Source organism: Odontesthes bonariensis, chromosome 4 (genome assembly GCF_027942865.1).
Source record: "Odontesthes bonariensis isolate fOdoBon6 chromosome 4, fOdoBon6.hap1, whole genome shotgun sequence".
NCBI lineage: Eukaryota > Metazoa > Chordata > Actinopteri > Atheriniformes > Atherinopsidae > Odontesthes > Odontesthes bonariensis.
In genome coordinates, this window is record NC_134509.1 from 23,890,304 (window position 1) to 23,912,650 (window position 22,347).

Below are 22,347 nucleotides of genomic sequence, written 5' to 3' on the forward strand. Positions count from 1 at the left end.
GTTACATCTTCATGGAAATGTTGGCTAACTGGTGGAATCAGCTTTCTGAATAACCGCTAAGGGAAAATACCTGAAAATGACGGTTAGACTTTAAGATTTATCCATTTAAACAAGACAGCAATAATTATACCTGCCGATTTGAGATGCACACAAACCAGTTTCCACCTTTTTTTTTCTAATTTTTTTTTATTTATTTGATTCTTGAGAGTCCTTTGCAAAGCAGTGTATCGGCATCAGTATGTCGTACAAGTCAAACCATCCGCCAGGTTACAAAGCATTCCTCTCTAATTTTCATCAGAACATTTATGTGGCCCAACAGTAAAGTCACACCCTCATTTATCCCCTCAGGTCTGTGACATTTATGAAATCTTCTCTGTAACAAATTATTCATCCAGAGTTTCTATAAAAAAAAAAAGTCTCCCTGTCATGATGTAGTCGTCTCCATTTGGACCATATTCCACTAAATCCTTCTGTTTGCAGTTTTAAAGAGAATGTTTGTCCTTGTATAGATTTGATGTTGGAACATCTGGATGTAACCACTCCCTGGCTAGAGCCCTTTTCCTGCCAATAAGCAAGATTCTCATCAATTACCTTTTGAGCTGCACTCTGAGCATTCAGTATTGTAGTACCCATGTTTAATGTCATAGCAATAAATAGAAAAGTAATCTGGAATACAGTTTCCAAGCAATAATGTATTTCCCTTACTGATTTGAGAGTTAAGATGAATTTAGCTTCGTTTGTACTAAGAATACATCAGTGTGACCTTTAAATATGCAGTTATGTGCAACCGCAAATGTATTTAAAGAGCAGAACTTGCTGCACTTCTGACGGGTGTTGCTAAGTGATCAATGTTATCGGAAGATCTTGAAGATTTCCTATTATTAAGTGTCTTTCCTAATTTGCATCTACAGCTGCTGTTAGTTGTTTTCACTATTGCTTAAGCCCCCCCCCCCAAAAAAAAAAAAAAAATCTACACCTTTCAAATAATGTCAAATGGTTTTCTTTTTAAGCTCATCACATTTAGTTTTTAAATAGACAAAAATGACCAGTTTTAATCAATAACTTCCATGTTTGCTTGATATATGACATAATGGGTGAGTTTTTGATACATTGACTCGCGGACTAAATATTTCGCCGTACATATTTGCAAAAGAAAAACTTAGACTTTTATATTTCATGCTTGCACTTTTAATGAAAACCAAAGGCACGCACATCCACGAATCCACTGCAGCGGGTGATGGGTCAGAAGGTATCTATGGGGGCAAAAAGATGGATTTTATGGGATTTTATTTTCTACTGTGTGATGGTCCATGCACATCCTTCAGGCAGGTACTGAATGAAAACATGCGGATTTTAAATGGGGCTCAGAGTAATGCATAATTTACCTGCACATACACTCTACAACCAGGATAGCATCAGCAATGAGTTTTTAGCGTGATGATCATCATCATACATATCTTCTGGGATATGGCACACTCATGCAGAGGATATAAGGAGGCCTGCTGCAATAATACCAGCATGTGACATCACCGAGTCCTTGGGTGTTACAGGGTCTGAGCCAACACTGCCATCGTGTGGAAAGCTGTCCCGACGTCTGGAGGTGAGTGGGAACAAGTCACCACACACAAAAAAGAAAAAGATGATAAAACTTACTGACACTGTAGAGGTGCAGCAGGGAAGCTATAGGTCTGGGGGCGTCATCAGTGTAGTTCTGAACTAAACCTCTGTACACCATCAACTTCCTGTTTCGGTTGAAAGCTTTTCTATACTGTATCAGACAATGACTTGTGGAAAACCTGCAATTCAAACATTAATTTGTTATTATATAAGCAACTTTTCCCAGGACCGAATGAAAGAAACTCTGTCCACACATAAAAGTAGTGGAATTTCTTTCTGCATGGACCTGCAAGAAACGGATCTTCAATGAGACCTCAAAATGTTTATTCTATTAATTACCCATATATTTCAACTATTCATAAACTATTTCTTAGTCGGATTGTTTTATGTTTTGAAACTTCAGAACAGAAATCAGAAGCTGCTGTGATCTAATAACCATTTTTGATGTAATACTTCAGTGCAAAATACTTCGGCCTACCTTAATCTGGCTTTTGATTTTTAGGCAGTCTTTTCCTTTGGAGAAAAGGCGTGAGCCCTCATCTGACAGCCTGACGCCCTCAAAGGTCTCCATGTAACCTCAAAGGTTAACCAGGAATATCAGTTACGGCAGGCTTTCGTTGGCTGTACAGTTTGCAATAAAACATAAAATATTTTACACGTGTCGGAAAATCTTTCATTGCTCTGGTAAATATGGGGGAGTTTCATCTTTCTTTGTTAAAGGTAGAGGGGTCTGCAGATTCTGGCGGACTGGATTGATAAGGTTTCAGAGGGTTTCTGCTGTCTAACTTAATGGACAGATAAACCCGGATATCATCAGTGAAGCAATAAAAATGCACATTATTCTTACTAAACATAATACTTTTAGGAAACAATTGTTTGCCAGAACTGGAGCATGAAGGCCAGAACACATCAGCGGTGCAGAACTGCAGCAAATCAAACGACTCTGGACAAAGCCAGCACCAAAAGGAAGCGTTGTGAAGCGGACCGCATCCGACTACACAGATCATGGGATGTTCTCAGTTGCAGTTGTCAGTTTTTAAATGAATAAGTTTAAACATGTATGTTTTGATCAGGGATATTATATATTGAAAGCAGAACAATCTACATAACTAGCAGACCAGTAGTTGTTAGCCTAAACTTTCTATAATATTCCTACATTTTCTATCTAACTGGTGAAGGTATGATGCAGGTAGCTGCCCAGTTTATATCAGCAGGGGGCATAGTTGTACCATCAAGTGGAATCTAACATAAACCTCATCTATAAAACACATTATTATTTTTGAACGACTAAAAATATTTGTATTCTACAATAAAATGTTGAACACGGAGCCACGCTGAGACATTAGTTTCAAACGTCTGTGTGAATACACACTAATTCAAATTTGGTGACTTACCAGAGGAGCAATATTTCTGACAGGATTTAAGGACTGGAGTTTTTAATGCATTGCTCTGATTGTTTTTTTTGTTTGTTTTTTTTATCTTTCCTCATCCATTTAACAAACACATCTGATACGTGACAGCCAGCTATAAAAGCTGTTCAAGCACCATAGAAGAAGAGCTGCTGTGGGATGGGAGCCAGGGTGGACCTGCATGGAGTGGGCATAATTGAAAAATGTGTTTTTTTCAGGAGCAGTGAGGCTTGAAAAGAGGACAGTATTAAGACATTAAGCAGGGCGTCACAGAGAACTGTTGAGCAGCCAGCCGCTGACAGTGTGGGGGGTTTGAATAGAAATCAACGGAAGCGTCTACTTTGAAGCGTGTTGTTTGGCGCTGGTGCGTTCTGGTCTTAAGGCCTTAGCAATAGGACAAACCTCTTTATTCCCCGGTGTTACTTAAACTTTATGTGGACCTTTAGAGACAAACGTAAAAAAAAAGAGGTCAGCTCATTTTGTAAGAACAGACCAGTGAAGTGAAGTATTTCAATCCTCTGGAAAGAATCAAAATGCACAAGCCAGAGCGCCCTCCTTTGTCGAGTCAAGTGGTTAACTTCAACTTCCAAAAATGCATAGGGACATTTTTGGTAGGCTCCCTATAAGAAGGACCACCCAAGGAAGGAAAAAGCCTTCCCAGATTTAAACAGTTGTTACTGTATTTGCAAAAAGGAGAAAAGAGTTATCCAGACCAGACTCAAGGTGGGTAAGTAGTAGCTTATTTTATCTGGCTTCATGAATATATATGCTCCACAGGAGAGAAAAAGACTTGAGCACTTTTAACACTACTGTCTGTTTAAATCTACACCACAGGGCTACAAAAATGAAGATTTAAACTGAAGCCATTTGAGTTCAGTTATCTGAGGTTAAACTCTAAAAGGGAAACGATAAGCACACTGGTCTGTTTCTGGCTGCTTTTTAAAATTTATTGAGAAGTTTTGTGAACTATGTCCTCTGTGCTTAAAAGGTTTAGTCTGAAAATCATGTGATCCCACTTTCCTGGATATTTGCTGCATGTTACTCAGGTTCACTCTCTCCTCCTCTTGGATAAGAATCCACGTGAGCAGGTTTGCTGTTATCAGAAATATATCGATTTGTGGACTATCTGATACCAAACAACTTGATGTTTGCGCCATGAGAAGCTGTGATAAATGAACTCAGGTAGGACATCCCCTCATTGTTTCTTTCCCAGAACAGAGACGGTGAAAAGTTTCCCGAGCAGATTGATGTTTAAATGGCAATCACATTCAGTTTTCACCAGTAAGTCCCTTTACATTTCCTTCAGCTTTTACACCAGAGATTCAATAATCAGGGATTACCGTGAAATATGAAATATATAAACAGGTGGCTAAGTGCTGCCTGTGTACCTGCTCATCAGACTGGTGACAATGGGACATGCAGCACAAACAGCTTGACTGGACAAGGAGGATGAGTTTGTCCGTAATACCCAACCTTGAGGCTGTACTGTGGTCTGTTTAGATAAGGCAAGGCAAGGCAAGGCAAGGCAAGGCATCTTTATTTATATAGCGCATTTCATACCACAGGCAACTCAATGTGCAGATAAGCTCACAGCCCTTTCTGCTGTGTGTTTGTGGACACTACAGGAGTAATATTTTACTCATCTTTCTGTGCTTCTCAACCGTATCTTTCAAATAACTCATCACCTGTTTCCCAGATATTATTTCCTATCCTAAAAATTCCCAGAGATTAAAGGAAGTTCTGAAGAACTTTCTCATTTTCCCTCTTGGTGATGTCAAAAGTTTTCTTCCCTTTTTTGTTCCCATTAGGACAACTACCTCTTCCATTGTATTTCAACCATGACCAGCGTGGCATATACTCCCACCCTCTGGCAACACCAGGCAGCCCTGTTTCTTACCTTTAAACCAGTCAATGGAAACTTGCGTGATTCACAATTCTATTTGGCTGCTTTTATATACACATAAAATATAACATAAGCTGTATTTCTCAGTCTTCTACAAACTGTATCCCCTCTCTATACCTCACCATAAAATCTCTTATTTTGCACGTAGTTCTCATCATGCTTAATTACCTTGGTAGAAATGGAAAACCTTGTTTAATCTACTTATAAAATGAAACACCAGATGATGGGACATAATGTAGGCTATGCAAATGGAGGAACAATTTCTGGCAGACTGAGAAATCCGGCCCACCAGAATCTGTATCCCCCTTCTGTAAAAATCTGTAAAACATATTTACTAGAGTTATTCAGCATGATACAAAGAATTTATAGATTAAACCAGCAGATGCTGGTTTACGACGTGTATTAAGACAGGGGACACAGATTCTGACAGACTGATAAATCTGCTGTCTGCTGGAATCTGTGGCCCACTCTACCTTTAACAAAGAGAGATGAAACTTCCCCATATATACCAGAGAAATTAAAAATTGCCCAACATGCGCAAAATGAAAACCTTTAGGTTTTTTTTTTTTTTTACAAACTGTACAGCCAGAAAAGCATAACAGAACCGGTCTTCCTTGTTAACCTTCGTGATGAAAGGCCACACCTCTCCATATTCACAAAAGTGATGATCTGACATACCTGTGAAATAAAACACTTCATGTTTGAACACACACTATCTTACAGGAAGGGGATACTTTTTTTTCTGACAAAGGAAAAATACAACCAGAAACGTCTGCCAGGGTGATCTGAGCAGGCTAATGTGCAAGATGAAACATGTGATGCTTGAAAACACGCTGTGCCTCAAAGAGAAGAGATACAAATGATGTCAGACTGTGGGAGCAGTGGACACGTGGACTCAATGAATGAAAATACTGTGTGCAGATCTGTCTTCGTGTATATTTGACACCAGGTGATGGCTGAGCCCACAGAAGTGACTTTATGTTGACAGGACAGCAGCGGGTTTTGAAACTTCTCAGCTGATGTTGAACCCAGCTGCTTCTCAACAGCGACCGACTGTAATCGACGTCATCACAGGTCAACATTTCAATCCTTTTAAATGATCATGATACCTGTTCTTCTGCAGGAGGGAAAGTAGTTGTTTCTCAGTGTTCCGTTCTCAATTAACTGAAATAAAGAGGCTTCAATGAGACGTTCAGAAAATAATAAGTATATTGCTACGAGCATCAAATAATCTTTTAAAACCTCCCAAATAAAACAACAAACCTTAAAAAATCAATAAAAAGGTCGAAATTAGCTTCTTTTTTTGGTCGACGTTGAGGGAAAAAGGAGCCTAGTACTGTGGATCCATCTCCAGGAGTGAGTGCGCGCTCCCGCGCATCTGGGAATAAGATTTCTGGCGGGGATATCTACCTTGGCACGACACCGGTGCGTGAGTGGACGGGGCTTCCTCTGCCAGAGAGGAGGAGAGTGAGCCGTGTGTTGTCGCTTACCACTTTCCTATGCGGATGTTACCGCTGGCTCTCTGGTCTGGAAGGGCTCGCAGCATCCTGCGCAGGCCAGAATTCAGGCGCCGCTGACATCCCGATTTTAGGATTTCTAAAACCCACACCGTCCGGCTCCCACTCGCGATCCACGGGAAAGAGGTGTGGGGAAGGATTTTTGTGCTTGTCCCGCTTAGCAGATCCAAGCGGGAGGGACTTTATCGACGGCGAGGACCCGGAGATGAGAAAAGCAGAGAGGATGCTCGGTTGACGAGGCAGGAGATGAACACGGCATGGTAAGCTCTCGAGATGACAGCTCGTGGCCTTTGACTGCATCTGTTTCTACTTTAATGCTGTGGTTGCTCTCTTGCCAGTCAACTCCAGCAGTGGTTTGCTTTGCAGAAGGGACTCCGTACTGCACATGGTAAGCCGCACTGGGGAAATCACCGCATGAGGGGGCGTGTGTGACGGTTTATCGGGGGGGGTATGCAGACCCTCTATAGGGTGACTCCTTCTATTACCACCTGAAATGTATGTCGGCTTTAAGATCCAGTGCTTGCGAGCAGATTTTGAAATGCACCCTTTCTAACTCCAACTGCAGCCTCAGCCTAACCAGTCATCTCTACGACCTCATGGATTGTGGTATTTGATATGCGCCCTGTACAATACTGAAGGGTACACCTGCTTCTACAGCACGCATGCGCATTTTGGACGACGGGTTTGCATGAATTCTTGAAGAGCGGCGTGACGCATCAGAATCTCGAACTTGAACAACCTCTTGATTTTTTTTTCCTTTTTATTCTGTGTATGTGTGAAAAAGGAATAGCAGCCATGCTTAAAAGCAGCTGATGCAGCAACGTGTTGAAAGTTGTGAGTGGTGTTGTGAAAGTAATTCATACACGGTGTGTTAGGGCAAATGCATCCCTCAGCATCACAACTGGAGTGGGCGACTACATCAGGTGACTCTTCCTTGAATTGGTCTTGATGTAATGAGTGTCGCTTAGAGATTTTGTTTGAGTATTTGCACCCTGATGAGTCATATAAATTTGTTTGAATGTATTCGCAGAGCACCTCAACAGTTTATCCGTTCAAAGACTTGATCAAATACTCACCTTAAAAGTGAGACGTAGGCCGGAGATTCCTCTGAAACATCTTGTTAGTTATACTTGAGGATTTAATATACTCTTGTGGTTTTGTTTAAAGAACCACATTGTGGTGCTGAATTCACAATCAGTTTTATCATTGCCCTACCGGTGCAATGAGCTGGTGTGTGAACATATCTGTCAGTTTGATGGGATGGATTCGTATGCACAGGCTTGGTCATGGGCTTATAGTAATGCAGAAATTGGTATATTTCACTGTATTTCTTGCCCTGTCAGCTCTGAGAATCATTGTACACACAGAAAGGTCACGTTACTCCTACAATGTAAAATATTGGCTCTGGTGTGAAGCTCTGATAAGATGGTTCAGTTGACAGCACCAGCCTGTTATAACCTTTGTGTGTGGGGGGCCTCTGTGCTTGAGCTGAAGATGATTGTGCAGAAAGGTGATACTGGTTGCAGTTGCTGAGCATAACTTTTCTTTCTCCCTTTATGCCCTTCGTTCTCTATCGCTCCCTGTTCATCTCTCTTGCATATACGCCATCACTCTCAGACCGTTTGTCCCCTCAGAGTTTCCTGCCAGCGCTGCATGCATCTCAGATCCTTGGTGTTTCTGCTGATGTTTGCTTTTCAGCAGGAAGAGACATCCTGTAACTCCTTTCAGTGTGAACTGTTGTGGAACGCGAGTGAAAAGTGAAATAAAAATCAGGATTTTTTTTGAAAGGAATGATTATAGCAGTAGCAGCGAGTTAATTATGTTCTCATACTTAGAGGCAGTAGATGGATGGTTTACATAATTCCCCTTGTCGGCACATAAGGGCCTAGATTGAGGGGCCTTAATGTAGAGCCCTGGATTACAAGTATGTCCTTTTTTCTTTTTTTTTAAATCTATCACCAATGTTTTTTAACTGTGTAATAGTAATGCTATTATGATAAGCTTAAAGGAAAATTCTAGTACTTTTTAGAATGAATCTTGAATTTAAATGGAAGATATTGGTTGTCAAAAACACTTTGCAATCAGACCAAGAATGCCATGTCCATCAACCACTACAAAGTACATTCACGAGGCAGTCCTGTGCACAGCAAATCTGTTTGTATTGGCAAAACAGTTTTAGATTACTGTTTGACAACACTATGGAAAGAACCTCTACAGAGACAGACCTTCTTGATTGCAATCAACTGGTGGTTGAGCGACGAGTGCTTCACAAACGAAGCTAAAATCACAGATGGCGTGCATTGTCTGCCTTGGTACATAACACAGCAGCAGAGAAACAACGGTACAAAACAGCATGAAGGGCTTTGTCTGATTCTTGATCAGATTCGTGATCTGATCACACAATAATCCATCTTGCCAGGCCCCAGACTATTGTGGCTGCAACACAAAGGTTCAGACCTATCACAGACCTGTACAGGTAGGTATGGGGGGGGGATTCTAGGTGTGATGGAAAGTCGTTTTCACACAGTAGTTGCTTCTTATTGGTGCTGGTGTCCTTGTTAAGCCACCGCTGTGTTCATTCGGTAGTTCACGTAATTAAATTGAGGGGGCTCAGCACTATATTATTGTATGCTTACACACAGCGAGCCGGTGTCTTGGACTCATCTGGGTGACAACAGTGTTGATGATTAGAGTGGCATGTTCAGAGCAGGCCCGCTCTTTTTTCGTACACCCACTGTTTTGCCTCTATGACTACATCCATTACTGGCTCAGAGGTTATATAACCCCTTAAGTTCAACCCCCCCACCTCTATTCTCACATACAGGATATGATCCCCCTTAAAATGGAATTAATTTAGTAATGGCAGCTCCTATGGACTTACTGATTTTGAGTGTTACTCTTGGCTTATTTCATTGGTTCAAGTGGCAGTCCTTTTCCAACCAATTTATAGAGAAGATGTCCAAGATGGTTCTGTTCTGAGACAAGGAAATAAGGCTCTATGGCAATTTTGGGATTTTTCTAAGCTGTGCTGGTCCATTTACAGGCTTAGTTTGTTCAGTTGTCATACATAGTATCTTCTCTAAGGTCTTTCCTCATTCCCTGCCTTAAGTTTAGTTGCAACTACGGTTCAACACTTATTAGCTTCCCACCAACTCAGAGAACCAGAGTTACATCCAGTAACATCTGGTAACATCTAGTCTCCCTTGTTAAAAGCACATGAGGAAACTCAACATCACAGCCTACAAACCCTTTTTAACAAGAAGCGCTTTTAGGGTTTAACACAGACAACCAGTTTGAATGACGTCCAGTTGCCGTCTTACGATTAGGTTGTGGTATGTCACATGATTTTTGCAAGGAGAGGTCACACTGATTTCAGTCAAACCTCACCCTTTATTTTAGCAATAGTCTCAGACTAGGACAAACTGCAAGCACTCGTTTATATCCAGTTGCCAGAGCTGTATACTGAACTGGATTTGTACTATTTGGATGAGGGATTTGCATTTCATGGTCAAAACTATGAATTTCAACCCAGGTGTACTGAAGTGCTCCTACAAACACTCTGCAGCTGATGCTTCTGCCCTTGAATAACACTTTTCTTGAAGAAAATCTTCTTTAAAGTAGGATTTCTTTTTACTGGCAGTTGTCATCCTAGTTATCACTGCAGACACAATGGTCTCTAAGATGCAGTTTATGGACAGTTTACATCCATTTGCAGCACAAATTGACCCGTTGATCCTTCTTATCACATTTGAGCTGTTTAGCAGGAAAATTCCTTTATACATATGTAAAACGAGTTAGTTATAGAATTATTTAAGTCTGTTTAAAAGCATGTGATCTCTGTTTTAGCATAACATAATCTATCTTTTAGAGCACTGTATTTTCTGCAGTGTGTAGAATTTAGTGTCATAAGTGGTGGAGGAGCAGGAGGTAGAGGCCCAAATGCAGGATTAGCAGGAAGAAGGGGAGGACAGGCAGTGTAGAAAAACAAAAGACTTTATTAAATAAAAAACAGACTAAGGGTGCTGCCAAGGCAGGAACAAGAAGTACAAACTAAATTAAAACAGAAGAGGACTGAACGGACAAGAAAAAACACAGAGGACAGCACTGGGAGAACAAAAACAACACACATACAAACAACAGTCTGACACTGAACAAAGGAAAACCTGAAGGATATACACTGAGGGATAACAAATGAGCATCAGGTATGGCAATCAGAAACTGAAGACCTGGTGTGAAACAAGAGCGGAAGTAAAATTGATAGAATCTGCAAAGGTGCAAGCTCAACAAAATAAAACAGGAAGTAAAGAAACTGATATACAAGGTGAAGATAAATAACTGACAGAAACGAACTAGAGACAAAACACAACAGGACATAGAAACTAATAAACCAAAACACAAAAGCAAGGACAGTGACAGTCAGTGTGCATCTGGAAGCTCTGGAAAAGATTTAAATGATGGCTAAACTGAAAAATGTTGTTGAAAACAAAAAGACACATTTTAGTCCCTTTATCCCATAGTTATAATATGAGATAAACAATAAATTGATTTGTGGTGTTAATGCAATAAACTGATTAATAAGAATAAACACTCATTCTCATTAGTTCAGAGCACCATTCTTATTAGATCCATTAGCGATCCAATAGAGTCATTAAATACCACACTCTTTATGAATTAATTACCTAACAATAATTCATGTTACTTAACTTATCTGCAAAGCTGTTAGAAAAAGTGTCATCACAGAATTTGTTTTTTTTTACTACTCCAAAAAAAACAACAATATATACAGTAAGTCATTTTGCCACTCTCATCTTTTTCCTCAAATAAAGCAAAATGTAAGTACTTCCAAAATGTTGCATTCACTGTCCTAAACACACACACACGTCCAAGCATTTGTATGACATACACATTGTGTGATTAATATAGACTGATGTTGGGCAATATATTATAGTTAATCATGATAGGTTTAATTAAATATGAGGATGGTTCATGTCTTAAATGAAATAAATATATAAATGATCAAATTTGTAAATAGCTGTCTGTGAAATAAAGGACAAGGTCATGACGGGAGGGATAGCTGATTTGAAAAGTCTAGTAATTTCCAAAACGTCTGACAGTTTGGTTCGCAGGAGACTGATGAACAAAAGTTTTGTTTTGTTGGGTCACACCAGTTTAGGTTTGGTTTACTGGGTTAATTAGCTTCTGTGTCAGTGAAAGCTTCTAGTCGTAGTTATAGGGAGGGGTACAGTATCACAGGAACAGTAATGATCAGTTCCCATGTGTCCTCTCTGAAATGTGAATTTGGAAAAGAAAAATGGGTTGCTGGCCTGAATAAAATAAGCTTTCAAGAAGCTTCATCAGACACCTGAGTGCCAGAGCTGCTGTGTGACCTACTTTTTTGTGATGGGGCACCAGTTATGAGCAGCTCACTAAGTCGCTATCATCAGTGACTGTTTATGTAGCTCAGTATATTCCGACACTGAAAGTAAAGAGGACAATTAGGTTTTACCTTATTATATGCTAGCTGTATTATTTTTTAGAAATAACTCAGTTTTTCAGTCTACCGCTTCCGTCAAAATTTCAGCAAAGTTACGATCTAAAGGGACGATCCTTGTAATAATGAAGATTACCGGGAGTTGCAGGTTAACAGCATCAACAAATGAAAAGAGCAACATTACGCTACTTCTAGTCTATTGATGTCTATAATATATATTCATATACTATACAATCTCTATCTCTTTCTTACAGGGGTATGCTATGCTAACTGCTGACCGAAAAGAGGAGCCTTCTGTGGTATAGCTACCTCTCCCCTGCATCTTCCATTAGCATCTCCCCTTTCATCCCTTTTCTTAACCTGTTGAGCATTCGCTTGTCACTCTCCCTGCACATCTTTCATCCCGTGTCACCATGACAACATCAGCCCTGCGCCGGCAGGTGAAGAATATTGTGCACAACTATTCAGAAGCGGAGATCAAGGTATTTATAATTGAACTGTGTTCTCTTTAAGCGTTTAGTTCTTATACAAAGCCTTTACAAAGAGTAAAGGGTTTGAGTTCAAATGTCACGTTGAGTCACATTGATCCCTTCTCGTACAGTTCATGTGCACTGATACATTTATTAAATAAATGGACATCATTGCGCTTTCTTTGTCAATGTGTAGGTTCGGGAGGCCACTTCAAACGATCCATGGGGCCCATCCTCGTCTCTTATGTCAGAGATCGCTGACTTGACCTTCAATGTGGTGGCGTTTGCTGAGGTCATGGGCATGATATGGAAGCGCCTCAATGACAGCGGCAAGAACTGGAGACACGTCTACAAGGTGTCGTCGTGTTTTCTTCCTCTCTGTTGGGTTAAATGTAGATTCTCTCAACGAAAAGGTACACTCTGTGTCTCCTTTTATTGGCATTCACGCAAACAATCTGCATTTGACTCCAGGCCCTGACTCTGCTGGATTACCTGCTGAAGACTGGATCAGAGAGAGTGGCCCAACAGTGCCGTGAAAACGCCTTCTCTATCCAGGTCTGGCAATCTGAGCTGCTCTGTGGCACTGCTGGTTTGTTACCGTTTACAGTTCACTGGGGTGATTGTTTGTTGTTGCCTTGACAATCACTCATTATCCTGCCACACCATGTTACACTACTTATGCAAAAGTGAAAATGCGCTCGACACAATATGATTACAACTTGGATTATTATTTAGATGACAAAAAAAGCAACTAAATAAAGTGAAGGTATAAACTGAGATATTTGCTAATATGTACCCGGGTTTTCTTTTGGAATATCAGATTATTGATCAGATCAGATAAATTACATTCTGAATACATTGTCTAAAAGAGGTATAAACATTTTTCATGTATCTGTGTCTAGAGACTCAAAATATGAGAGGTCTATCTTTTTTTTTTTTTTTACCTTTGTCTGTGGTTGTGTTTCTATCAAATATTCAAGTGAATTTCAAGCTAACCTTTGAACCTTTTTGAAAACTACTCACCAAAATTTCCATTACCCAGGTTTGCAGTGCTTAGCAATGGGCCTCACTGCTAGAGGGAGTCCTACAGTCCAAAAACACGCCTGTTGGGTTGATTTGTGATTCTAAATGGATTGCAGGAGTGAGCGTGCATGATTGTTTGACTCCGTGGTGGACTGGCGACCTGTTCAGGGTGCACCCCGCCTCACAACCTGAATTATCTTAAGCGGGTATAGAGGGTGGATGGTTTACAGTGAATAAAATGGGCTTTGTAATTGTAATAGGCATGATAAAATGTAATAACTCATCATACTAACATCCCTCCCTTGCTTTACTCACTTAAGTTGTTTCCTTGCATTAAAGCACCTTCCAACGTGAATGTAAAAGAGAGCTTAGAGGCATGAAGAAATCCTTGTGTAGCAGATGTGGAGGCATGGGCCAAATTATGGCACACAGTAATGTACATTTAAAGGATTGGAAATTCAATGAGGATGTTTGAAGGGGAGCAATTTTGCATTTGTGCTCCATTTGAAGTAGGAACATTTTTCTGGAACGCCCTCACAAGCCCAAGGATTCCAAATCTGAAAGTTGGAGGAACTTCACCAACCCTCATCTCAAATCCAGCATGGCTGCCAAGCACATAAAAAGTGCTGATAGCTGCAGGAATGAACTGTTTTATTCGCAATAGTATCAGTTTGTGTCTCTTTATATCAGTCGCACACATAGTACAGATTAGTCTTTCATGAAGTGAGAATTGGACATGCTTCTTCAGCTGATCACTGTTACAAACAATGTTCCCCACCTCAAAACTTATTTACAAAAAGTGTGTTCATTCCCTTTAATGCACATTTGCTTATTCAGAAACAGAAAGAGCCATCTAACGTGTAAGTTGAAACTTATTTGCAACATTGAGGAAGTTTTGTGACTTTTCCCTGTACTTGGAAAGCGCTGTTGGCAACAGATTTGAAGCTACACACACTGAAACACGACAAAAAGCGGAGGTTTTAAAGACATCGTTTAATTAATTACTTGTGGTATATTGGGCCAAAACTTGACAGACATATTCTGGGAATGTGTGAAACTAACATTAACTTCGATTATTCAAATAAAAGTGAGTAGACTTAATTACTTAAGTTGGTACCAAACAAAATTAATTAATTTAATCGAAAAAGACAAAGTAATTTTTTAATGATTTGTTAAATCCACAAAAGTAAAATCTGAAACCTAAATAAGGTTCGGATAAAAAGGTACTTTATATCAACTCTCGCTAAAAAGTCTTTTTACATTGTACGCCCCTTTTAAAGTCTCGTGTTTGTTTCTGAAAGCCCGTGAACCAAATGCCCTTTGGGTGTCTTACAGACGTTACGTGACTTCCAGTATGTGGACCGTGATGGCAGAGACCAGGGGGCAAACGTGCGGGAAAAAGCACGCCAACTGGTTTGTCTCCTACGGGATGAGGAGCGGCTCCGCCAGGAGAGGAGTCAAGCCCTAAAGACCAAGGAGCGAATGGCTGGGGGAGGCACTGGAGGTGGTGTGAGCGGAGGTATTCCCCCATCTTATCACCCAGGCAGACGCACAAGTCAGCCAAGCATGGCTGTCCTGTATGGGGAAGAATTCAGCCGCTCCAGAGGCTCTCCGTCCTCCTTTAACTGTGAGATTTTAAAGTCTAAAGTGAATTTTTTTTTTACTTTTTTGTGCATGTATGTTGGAAATGTATTAACAATTGGATCCAGTGTTAAAGATACACATTTGTATTCAGGATTAGTACTACATGCCTCATGAACAGCAGTTGGACTGCCAGCGCATAGATTATCAATACTGCTGTGTGGGCCTGAAAATATTCAAATTAGCACCTCACTTCCTGTGCTCCATGTCTCAGAGCATCTGCTCATGCATTCTCACATCAATCTGACGGTTTCTCTTGTACCTTCGATCCAAAACCTCCCTCGCTCGTTCCCTCTGCAGCCTCATCCTCGTCTCCACGTGCAGCCTCCGACCTGGAGCAGGCTCGACCTCAAACCAGTGGGGAGGAGGAGCTGCAGCTCCAGCTGGCGTTAGCCATGAGCAGGGAGGAGAATCAGAAGGTAAAACAACACACGTACACATCGTGTAATGATCTTCAGCTCCCAGTAGTGTGACAGCATAGCCTCTGTCTTCTTTCCTGGAGCCACTCATGCCTCATTGATCTCTTGACGATTCTTATCATAAAAATGTTACAAATGTTTTAAACATTCGCCCACCTTCATTTAGCTAGCCCCTTCTTCCCCTGTTACCATAGAGATGGATGAAGACAGACTGCTTAAAGCCTTAGCCAAAAGGAACATGAGCAGGTACACACACAAAAACATAACTCACACCTAACAGCTCAGTGTAAATGTTTATGAGCACTTAGCTGTGTGTGTTTTATGTTATATAAAGATATGGCTCCGAACTAAAATATTTCCCTGCAGCTGACTAATGACGTTCCTCCAAACCCTTTTCTTCCTTTTGTCCTTCTTTAGCCATCTTTCTCCTTCTCAGGCTCTCTGTTTTGCAGATTTTGTTCCTCTTCCTTTAACATCAAAATCGGTGTTTCTCATACTAGCAATGCTTTTCAAATAACTTTAGAGAGTTTTTGCTTTGCTTTGTTCTAAAACAACAACTGCTTTTTTTTTCAAACTGAATATTCCTGCAGCCCAAAAATAAAAGCCCCTGCTGTTCATTCATTCCGCTGTGCCAAGCCAAAGAGAAGTGCTTCACTAATGGCTGTGTGCTCGTATGAGCGTGTGTTCATACTCTGCGCCATGACGGTAATGCTGATGATGTCACAATGCCACCCCTGCAGGAGCAGCGCTGTCGCCAAGGAGACGACTCATTGTTACAGAAGGCACTGGATGAGAGCCGGCGAGAGAGCCAGTCAGAGCCATGCGAGGTTGGTTTGAAAACGTGTGTATGAGCTGGGTGGTGTGTGTGTGTGGGCACATGCATGGTACATAAGTACGCATTTGCATGGAAAGGTGGGCGGGCATTTTTGTAGGTGGCTGCTTGCAGGCATTTAGAGAATTAAACTCAATGTAGACTGAGAGATAGAGAAAAATTAGACAAAAAGACAGACAACAGCATAATGAGGGTGGTTTTAGAGAGGAGAGAGCGTTGCATGCTGAATGATAATGACCTGTCTTGTCTAACCTTGAGCTCAGCATGATATTTCCCTGAGAGCACAGTCCTTATCTTGAAGCACATCAGCTCTTTTATTCAAAGCTCTGTCAACAAGCCAATTGGAGTCACTGGCTGTTCTATGTAAAGGTCCCCATGGCTTGTAATTGGTCACATTCATATTATTCTTATCATAGAAAGCCAGGTGCTTTCAGATGCATCAAAGAAAAGCCATGGAGATTTGGGAAAAGTGAGCGTAATGCTGGTCTGGCTGACAAAATACACAACATGTCCACCGAAATCATTGGCCATCGTGTCTGGCATCATCACACAGGAACTCTGATTCATAAAGGCACAAACTTGCATTTGCATTTCTCTTGCCAGAAATTGTATGACTGTACATTAGCCTGGTTTCCACTGCATGAATTGATGCAGACATGCCCTTAATTATCCATTTAGATATATAAATACTAATGACAAGTTGTTGTAAAAACATACTGACCTGTTGTGTTTTTATAGTGCTTGCATCCTGATTCAGTACAAAATTAAGCAATTACATGTTTGGTCTGGTGGTAAATGCACTGGCTTGTCGATTCATGGATGCTTTATATTGAAAGGCAGCCTTTTGAAATGGCAATAAGGGACTTTATGACAGATCTTCCTATAAGTAGAGAAAAGTTTGACTACTGCAGAAACTGTCACACAAAGCAGAAAAATATTCACAATTCTGGAGACTAAAGCAAGTGTTTTGATCTCTGAGTATCATTGTCGATAGCTTTACTTTATGTGTGCTTGTGTTTGAGTCTGGAAAAAACATACAAACCTGGAAGCCCTTTTGCTTCCTCTGTAGTCTGCTATGTTGGAGCTTGTGGACATATTTGGAGCCTCCTCTGAGCCCAAGCCTTCCCCCAGTGACCCTTGGAACTCAGCTCAGCCCTCCTGTAACATCGCCTCGGACCCCTGGGAGTCTGTAGGTGGGTGGTTTATCACAAACACAAATATTCACACGCAGGCCAGTATGAAACCTATATCTTCTGTAGTCAATACAACAGCTGTGTACCTCACTATACTCGGAGCAAATAATTTTTGTCTTCACAGCAGTCCACTCCAGCACTCCTGTAATTGGTAGCCCCTGGACAGCCCCTCCGTCGTCCTCTAACACATCCAATCCTTGGGCACCATGTGCCAACTCACACACAGACCCCTGGGAAGCCACCCCTGCACCCTCCAGTCCTCTCAACAATGCGTGGGAGAGCCCAACAGATGGGGGTTCTGTGACCGTTATAAATACTTCGTATCATAAAATCCCATCAGAATATATGGCACACTATAGTTTTCAGTCAATTTAAAAAAACTCAAGCATTGCTTTTTACGTTTGCAGTTTAATTCATTTGTCATTTCACCTTGCAGACGGTGATGAGACAGATCCATTCCCTGCACAAGAAGAGGAGGAGCCTAAAGAGGAGGTTCCCCAGGTGTCCTCTCCTCAACCTGCCAGCCCAACAGGTAGTGAAGCACGGGTCAGCGCAGTGGGTTTCACTGCACATAAGGACATCACAGAGGCAGTGCTGAAATGATATCAAAAGTTTTTTAAATAACTCTACAACAGCATATATGACCTTGGTGAAACACAACCATTTTTTGTTTTGTGAAAACATGGTCAGTGTGCTATCGACCAAACTCTGTAGTTGGGTCGATAGCACATAATGTAAACACATAATGTAAACATCACGAACAAAACAGTTGGAAAATAAAAAGTTAAAAAAGGAATAGATATCACCAACACAAGACTTTGACACCAATAAATAGAAATGTCTTATCCTAAACAAAAACACCCGGTGCAACGACTAATTACATCAGTTGGCAACGGGTGTCTGAAACACTTCCAAGTGTATTTTTGTACTCAAGATAGGTTACGTCTGTTAGAGGGAAATAAGGGGAGGGGCTTTGCCACTGTGGGAAAGCTTGTGTTGGCATATTTAACATATTAGGAAAACAAAGGCATTTTTCAAAACATTTCCTCACATGAACTCTTGAGAATTTCAAGAGAAGGGGCTGACAGTTTGGTTCAGACTTTTTCCACAGAGAGACATTTTCTCACAGAGGTGGGCTCTCACAGCTATAACAGTGTAAGAGGGGATACTGGGAAGCACAAAGGAGGCAGGACATCATGCAAAAGGTACACTGTGGAAAAGTGGGGGTTTTGTTTACACCACCTGAAGAAGACCACAAGAGACCCCTCAGTGACTGTTATGTGTTGATATCAGTACCACGTGAATTTAAAATTTACTGTAGTGAAGAGTGAGTGTAAAGCAATGTGCAGTCGATAGTAAATAATGTGCGCCAGACACTATTTTCTTCTGGAGCATTTACTGTTATCTCACTTGTCGATCTTCTGCAGATTACATTAGAGATGAAAATCTCTACAAGAACCTGCAGTGATTGTGGTTTTTGCTTTTGTGTTCTATATGTCATCCTGCTGGAGGATCTCTGAAACCTTTTTAGGACCGAAGTGCATGTGTGGAAAAAGGCTTCAGTGTAAAATTGCAGACTGCAGAATGTTTGTGTTTGAATGGTGTGTGTGGTGCATGATATCAGTAAAACATTTAGAGAATCTGGTGAAATCTCTGTATACAAAGGACAAGGCTGGAAACCAATTCTGAATGGCCGTGCTCTTGAGGCCCTCAAATGACACTCCATTGAAAACTGACAAAATCCTGTGGATCCAGAGTCACTGCCACCAATATAGGCATGAATAACTTGCAAACTGTGGTGGGAAATAATCGATTTGAACTTTTCATCAATCCAATTGTTTCAGGGCTGCAGCTGGTCTTGTTCTGCTTATGTACAATCTGAGACCATGGTGACCCTTAACATGACCTTGGCCAGAAAAAATGACTGTTTACCTATCTCTCTTAAGCTCTCTCCTAACACACAACATATGCTGCCATCCAGACAATATCCTTTTCAGTGAAGGCCTTATTTTTTGCTGCAATATTCTTTGCATATTGCAATAATACGTTTTAGCTTACTATTCTAATAGCAGCTAAATCAACCTGCCTGCAGCCCAGACCTGTCTCCCGTTGAGCAGCCAGAATCGCACCTTTTAAACGTTTTTTTTAAGTAGAGGTCTCGTTAGTTTCCAAACGCTTCCAAAATGTTTTTAAAAGAAGATATGACGTGAGAAAAGACAGAGATGCCCCCATATAAACGTTTTCCTGACAAAAACATTTAAAGTACAAACCTTTAAAAAGCAGCAGCAACTGATGTTTTGTCTTTGTAGTATTTTCACTCAAATTAACTTTAAGGGATTTTTAAGTCTTTACATTCTGCTTTTTATTTTCCATGTTTTGAGAACTGGACTGCACACAACCTTGCATCTTTCCTCAGAATCTACTTTGAAATTCTCGTTTTTGCAGATGCAGAGCTGTTTGGAGTAAAAGAAGAATCTGACCTGTTTTCTGAACAAAACTCCAAGCCAGATCCATTTGGGCCAGATCCACCTTTTAAACCGCAGGTAAATGGACGGGAATCGAACAGCCCGGAGATGTTTGACCTGTCCCGGCTAGCACCCCCTCTCAGTGCCCCATCTACACGTGTTTGTCGGACTCCAGAAGCCTTCCTGGGCCCTACGGGGGCATCACTGGTCAATTTAGATGCTCTCATACCCCCCACACCCCCTAGCAAGATGCACAATAATCCGTTCCTCTTAGGTAATGTGTGAATGCTCAATAATTAAATTACATACTACCAGAAATAAAACTGGGATATTATTAGATTTATGTTTTCCAACTTCTACAATCTTTTTTCGCAGGTCTGAGTGCACCATCTCCCACCAATCCGTTCCACTGCGATCAGCCGCGTCTCACCCTCAACCAAATGCGACCGTCCTCCACCTCTCCGCTGCCACCCCATATGTTGTCCTACAGCCCATCGTTGCCCCTTCCTCTGCTCCACCAGCCATCCGTCCTCCCCTCATCCCTCACACAACCTCCTGCTGGACTCCTGGACCTTCCCTCTAACCTTCCTCAGCCCTTGCTCCCCCTTTCTCCCCGACCGGGATCTCGCACTCAGACACAGACACACAGCCACAACCCTTTCCTCTGAGACGCCTGCATCTTTCTCCCTCTGGTCTGCGAGAGAGTTGACATAATGGAGTCTTTTTGGATTCAAACTATGCTATTTACACTGAGACCGGTTGAAATGAGCTTGAGCTGGATCCTGGTCTGATGTCATTGTACACACCTGAAGTGGTTAAAACTTGGATAGGATGTATTTGTGTCTCTCTCAAGACACATCAGCTGCTATGTAACCTAAACTCCTAAAGGAAGAAGCTCACTAACTCATGCACACACAAAAACATGCTCTCAGGCACAGTTCAGGATGCACAAACACAAACATTTCCACAACACCAAACTGAAAGGATGTATCTGAACAGTCCCTTTGATGCCTTTTCCTCATCAACAGTAACAGCTCCAAACACCCTTTGACCACAGAGACAGGACTTGGAAGATTGGGAAAAGCCACATACCAAGGTTCACCAGGATCCTTACTGCTGCTTCACCGACAAGAGCATGAATGCCCCCCCAAAGACAAACTAATTTATTCTTCTGAACATCTGAGATACAGTTCCTCAAATATTTATTTTTCTTCTAATGAGTCAAACCGTATGATGGGCTTTTTTTCTTTAAAGAAGGTCCAAAACTGTGAGACTCAGGAAAGCACAGAGCCCTGCTCATAAACTAATTGACTCCTTCTTACATATACATGATGATGTATAATATGCATTGCCATGTTACCTTGCAAGCTTAATAGCATCTGGTTCCTGGTTAGTTAAGTTGCAATTCTTTCCAGGCAAGTGGATTACTTGCCTGGAAAGAATTGCAAGATATGTGATCCAGTTGGATTCAACACTGCACTAAACCAGTTTATGATAGATCTTATGGTTTCAATCTGAACTTACTCTGATCTCTGATTGTACCCAGTTAGACCCACATGCCTGTGTCACCATCTGACCCCAGATTGCATTCCCCACAACGTTCAGGAGGACCTCAGGGAGTCTGCTCTCTGTCCTTCAAAGAGATTAAACATAGTTAATGAAAAGTTGTTTGACTACAAAAAATTAGAAACAAGGAAGATCAGTGGCTATGTTTCAGATAAAAATGCAGAGCGAGCAGAGAAGGTAAAAGGATGAGGAGTGAAGGGATTACAGATGGTTAACAGATGTGAGTGTTCCTCACTCACTTCTGTGTTGTTGGGGATCTGAGATGAATCAGATGACTTGATGCTTCATCACTGCACTGAACCCGGACATGAATGTGAAATGCCTGCCTATAGATACACACAGGCTTAGTACATATGTACTTAATAGAATTATATTGCTGTATTATGAAGTATTATACCAATAAATGGATGGTGTTTGCATTATAATTGATATGGTTTTCATTGATTCTTAAATAATTCATTTTTTTGTCCATTGCAGTGAAAACCCACTGAATGCACAATGCCACCATGCAGCTATGTTCATCTGTTTAATTACTATGACATATTAATATATAGGCAATGAGGAAAAGCAGTACAACGCTGACCTGCTATAGTTGAAAGTAAAAAAAAAAAAAAAAAGATGTCACAATGTCTCGTATGTCGTTGAAGGAAGTGCCGGGAGTTAACACAAGGTTTGGTAGTAAGAAAACTGATCACTCCCGTGATGTGAAAAAGAACGTACACCCTATTTTACCTACCGGGAGATGATAACAAATCATCTGGTCCTTACTGCAACTTAAAGTGAGATAAATACAATTTCAGA

The 22,347-nt window shown here is 41.1% G+C and overlaps 1 protein-coding gene across 3 annotated transcripts; it reads left to right on the top strand.

The window, feature by feature from the left end:
- Positions 1 to 6,281: 6,281 nt before the first annotated feature.
- Positions 6,282 to 21,975, top strand: epn3b (epsin 3b). 3 transcript variants are annotated; one of them, XM_075463569.1, is made up of 13 exons: positions 6,284 to 6,706; positions 6,785 to 6,834; positions 12,192 to 12,419; positions 12,604 to 12,762; positions 12,879 to 12,962; positions 14,766 to 15,057; positions 15,372 to 15,490; positions 16,231 to 16,317; positions 17,392 to 17,515; positions 17,640 to 17,810; positions 17,952 to 18,047; positions 19,961 to 20,254; positions 20,356 to 21,975. In XM_075463569.1, the coding sequence occupies exons 3-13, from the start codon at positions 12,351 to 12,353 to the stop codon at positions 20,646 to 20,648; spliced, it is 1,788 nt and encodes a 595-aa protein (XP_075319684.1). In that variant the 5' UTR covers positions 6,284 to 6,706; positions 6,785 to 6,834; positions 12,192 to 12,350; the 3' UTR covers positions 20,649 to 21,975. The 3 variants fall into 3 exon arrangements, with proteins under 3 accessions (XP_075319685.1, XP_075319684.1, XP_075319682.1); XM_075463570.1 differs by lacking the exon at positions 6,785 to 6,834 and having other exon boundaries at positions 6,282 to 6,706; positions 17,643 to 17,810; XM_075463567.1 differs by lacking the exon at positions 6,785 to 6,834.
- Positions 21,976 to 22,347: the final 372 nt, after the last annotated feature.

Coding starts and splice junctions, on each gene's coding strand:
- epn3b (XM_075463569.1), top strand. CDS start 12,351: ATGACAACATCAGCCCTGCGCCGGCAGGTGAAGAATATTGTGCACAAC. Junction 12,420..12,603: donor ATTCAGAAGCGGAGATCAAG/GTATTTATAATT, acceptor GTCAATGTGTAG/GTTCGGGAGGCCACTTCAAA. Junction 17,811..17,951: donor GGAGAGCCCAACAGATGGGG/GTTCTGTGACCG, acceptor TTCACCTTGCAG/ACGGTGATGAGACAGATCCA.